This window comes from Oryzias melastigma, linkage group LG15 (genome assembly GCF_002922805.2).
Source record: "Oryzias melastigma strain HK-1 linkage group LG15, ASM292280v2, whole genome shotgun sequence".
Lineage (NCBI taxonomy): Eukaryota > Metazoa > Chordata > Actinopteri > Beloniformes > Adrianichthyidae > Oryzias > Oryzias melastigma.
Window position 1 is genome coordinate 10,407,371 of NC_050526.1, and position 3,938 is coordinate 10,411,308.

The window sequence follows — 3,938 nt, forward strand, 5'->3', positions numbered from 1 at the left end:
TGATTGATATCGTTTTTAATATCGTTATCGCACAAAATGAAAAAAACGATATCGCAATATGAAAATTCCCATATCACCCAGCCCTATGGTGTGGTATTATTCCTGTTCACAGAGAGACTTTCCTGCCCCTTTAGTCCCAGTCCTTCTGTGATGACGATCCTCTGTTGATGTTGGTTCTTGGGCTCATCACCACTTGTTTTAAACTTTGACCCAACAGTTGAGCAACCGTTGTGTTGCATTTAGGTACCAAACAGCAGGTGAGGGCATCAGAGGCTCAAAGAGAATGGCTTGGCTTTGGTATGGAGTTTCTATAGGGACAACTGTCACATCCAGCTCTGCTGCTCAACTAACCAAACACATTTTCTCTTTGAATGCCGAAGCAGAACAGACCGACTTTGCAGCAGAAAACCATTCAGTGCTAGCAGAATACAGATGTCTTCAGCCAGGTCTAAAGCTAACTTTGTGATTGAGCAGAGGACCTTGAAGGTCTTTACATCACTTCAAGATATTTATGATGCTCCACGTGTCATGCAGAAAACAGTCACATGATCATTTCTGAGTAAGAGGAGGCTTTGTGTGATTACTTGCACAGAGAAAGTAGTTATGTTGTCCCACGCTGACGGCTGTTTCGTAATCTGTTTTTAGAATCAAGTATGTCATTCTAACTGTTTGGAATTGCATGCATTGTGATGTTCTAGTTCAACATTTCAGCAGTCCTTCACTGCTTCTCATTCTCGGATCATCCAAGTTTAAGGGCTTTCATGCAAAGTGCAGTCTTTTACCGTTTTAAAGCAAGCATGATGGTTTAGGTAAATTAATTTAGTAATTATTTTACTTGAGTTTAGTGGCTGAGAGAAACCCCTCCAAAGGTTTTCTCTGGTTCTATCTCTCTTTGCTTTTTTTCCCCTGCATGTTACCATTAAGACAAATGGAAATGTTATTTAAAAAAAAAAAAAAAAGATTCTTCTGTCAGATCTGATTCTGTCCATCTTTCCACCGTGGTCGTCTGCTGGATGGGTGACGGGAGAACAGAATCTGCAGCATCTTCTCTTTGCATGTTTTATTCAGTTTTAGAAGAGTTTCAGAAAATAAAAACTAGAAGGAACTGCTTTATCATTTCTTTGACAGAGGAAACTTACCTTCACCGTGGGAACAGAGCACATCTTGACATTGAAGTAATGAAAGAAAGCTACAATGATAATGGAGCTCAACATTAGCATTGTTCATATCTATAAGAACACAAAAACTTGCCCACATCCAAAGCATTTCAGTCTATTAACATTTTTATTTTTGTTTTTAATAATTCCAAACTTTTGTTTATAATCTTTTAGCAAATCACTTACCTCCATCTACCGTATTCTTCTACAACTCTGCGTCCTACATCCTGGCCATCACCCTCCCTCATGCCCTCATTCTCTCTTTGGTCTTCCTAGAGACTTCAGCTCCAACCTTGGCATCCTTTTACCGTCATTATTACTGTTCCTCCTCACAATGTGTCAAATCTACTTCTCTGCATTGATCTCCACAGTATCTACTATGATCTGATCCTCAGACTCCTCCTGATCCATCCTGGTCTTTCCCAAAGAGAACCTCCACAGCTTCGTTTCTGCTGCCTTCAGCTCTGCCTCAGTCTCTACCAACCACAGTCTCCTACACCTCTTGTGTCATTCCTCTTTTGTCACACATCACACCGGGAACTTTCCTCCACCCATTCCAACCTGCTTGGAACCATCTCTTCACCTCTTTCCCGCACTCTGTTGGTCTGGACTTTAGATCTTTAGTCCTTAAAGTCCTTCACCTTCTTTACCTCTGCTCCCTGTAACCTCACCATTCCTCTTGAGTTCCTCTCATTGTACAACTGCCTAAAATGAGGTGTTGCATCAGAGTCGTGTTTTTTCTCACAATTTCTTTTAAAGGAACTTCAAAGATAAGGCAGCTTGATTCAGATATAATTCAGTTCATGTGTTTTTTCCGACTCTGTCAGCCACAGTCATTTGTAAAAGGCTCAATTCCTGTTGCTTTGAATGAATAATTGTTTCTGTTTGTAAACATAACACCTAAACCACATTCTGGTGGTTTCAGTCATCTTAGAGCTCATGAAGTGAAACAAATAAGCAGACAGACAGCTTTGTACCGTCTTCAGCCACTGGAAGAAATGTGTATAGTTCTTCACATTTATTGCTTTATGTGATCTCAGAGCTGCGTAATCAGCAGTTTAGCTCCAATCTGAACTCTAATCTGTCCTCTTACATCTTGCACCTCTATAACAGCTTGTTGTGAAAAATAATAATTAGGTTCTTTGGAAAAGCCCTGGGCTGTTTGCAAGTCTTCTCTACTGTTGGTGAAAATGCAAGCAAAGCTTTGTGGGAAAATATTTAATGTATGTTCAGTCCGTTCGATGTTTTTGAAGCCCAGAATGTTTCCCAGCACCTGAAACTGTTTGTGGCTGACGACGTGAACAGTTCTCGTTTAGGTTGGCCCCTGAGCATTTTTCCCTGAAGTGTCCCCTGTGGTTGTGTGTGTTCGTCTCAGGAGTTGCTGGGTGTGCTTCGCCACAGACGAGGATGATCGCACGGCAGAGTGGGTGCGACCATGCCGATGCCGTGGCTCCACAAAGTGGGTTCACCAGGCCTGCCTGCAGCGCTGGGTGGATGAGAAGCAGCGCGGCAATAGCACGGCGCGCGTGGCATGTCCCCAGTGCAATGCTGAATACCTCATCGTCTTTCCCAAATTAGGTAGGCCACATTTCAGAAAGTCTTACACCTGTGCAGATGAGGGTGGCAGACCTCCAAAAGGTCTGCTCTTCTGTCAGTGTTCAGCCTCTACAGGTGGAGAACTTCCTGCTGTCATTGGAAAGATTTTCTCTTTCCTCTGTATTTTCTTCTATTTTGGTGTTATTTGGTAACACCCAGTGGCGTGCAGTCAGTGGGAGGCAGGTGAGGCTAAGCCTCACCAGCAAAATATAGCTAAAAAAAATGCATAAATTCAATAAGATTAATACGACGGAGTATTAGGGCCACCAAAAAGAGAAAAAAAAGTAATATTACGACTTTTTTTCTCGTAAATTTACGACTTTTAATCTCGTAAATTTACGAGAAAAAAGTCGTAACTGCTAAATTACGAGAATAAAGTTGTATATTTATGACTTTAAAAGTCATAGGCAATTAAAAGTAGTAAATTTACGAGAAAAAAAACTCGTAAATTTACGAGAAAAAAAGTCATAGTATTACTCGTAAATCTACGAGATTTAAAGTCGTAAATTAATGAGAAACAAACCCAAATGAGTCTGTTTATCAGAGCTGACGTGGAGTATCTTGTGAAGATTTATTTCCAGATTGGTGTTAAAAACAAAGAAATTCTGAACCTTATGGCGATTCAAGACCAAATTATTTCCAGGTTCGGTGTCGGTAGTGTGGAGTTTGATATGTAAATAAAGAGCTCAGAATAATCCATGTTTATCAGGTCCGTCACTTTATTTTGCCTTTCCTTTCCCAGAAGCCATTTCGCCACCTTACGCCACATGACAACCAAAGGAGAATGTAAACAGAGCTCCGGACCTCCCCATCTCCAAATGAAACATCCCATCTCAACACAAAACAACACTGAGAAATGACAGTTGTCTGTTACATTAGCACAAGAACATTGAAAATTCAGAAAACTAGTCCTCTTCAGACGGAAGCATCAAAGAGTTGGAGGAGATCTGGTCTGTCGCGGAGGAAGAAATGACTGGAAGTGAACAGCTGCGCGGATATCGACGGCTTCGTTGACGTAATCTGCAGAGATCCTGCAGATTACGTCAACGAATAAAACATTAATAAGCTGTAAATCAAATAAAGAAACTTCCAAACACTGAAATATTTTAAACATTCAGTTTACCTGATGAAATCCAAGATGTTTTTCACAGTTTGGTCGGTCTGCTTCAGCTCATGGCATAAATT

At 40.9% G+C, this 3,938-nt stretch overlaps 2 protein-coding genes across 2 annotated transcripts in view; one reads left to right on the forward strand and one right to left on the reverse strand.

Annotated features, from left to right (window-relative positions):
* march5 (membrane-associated ring finger (C3HC4) 5) overlaps positions 1 to 2,735 on the forward strand; it is a gene marked incomplete at its 3' end in the record, with an annotated part of 8,210 nt that extends 5,475 nt beyond the window's left edge. Inside the window, 1 exon segment of the mRNA XM_024264894.2 lies at positions 2,533 to 2,735. Coding sequence (XP_024120662.1) covers positions 2,533 to 2,735 — 203 coding nt within the window.
* Positions 1 to 3,938, reverse strand: part of LOC112161900 (cadherin 11, type 2, OB-cadherin (osteoblast)) — a 264,903-nt gene that overhangs the window by 217,575 nt on the left and 43,390 nt on the right. The window lies entirely within an intron of this gene.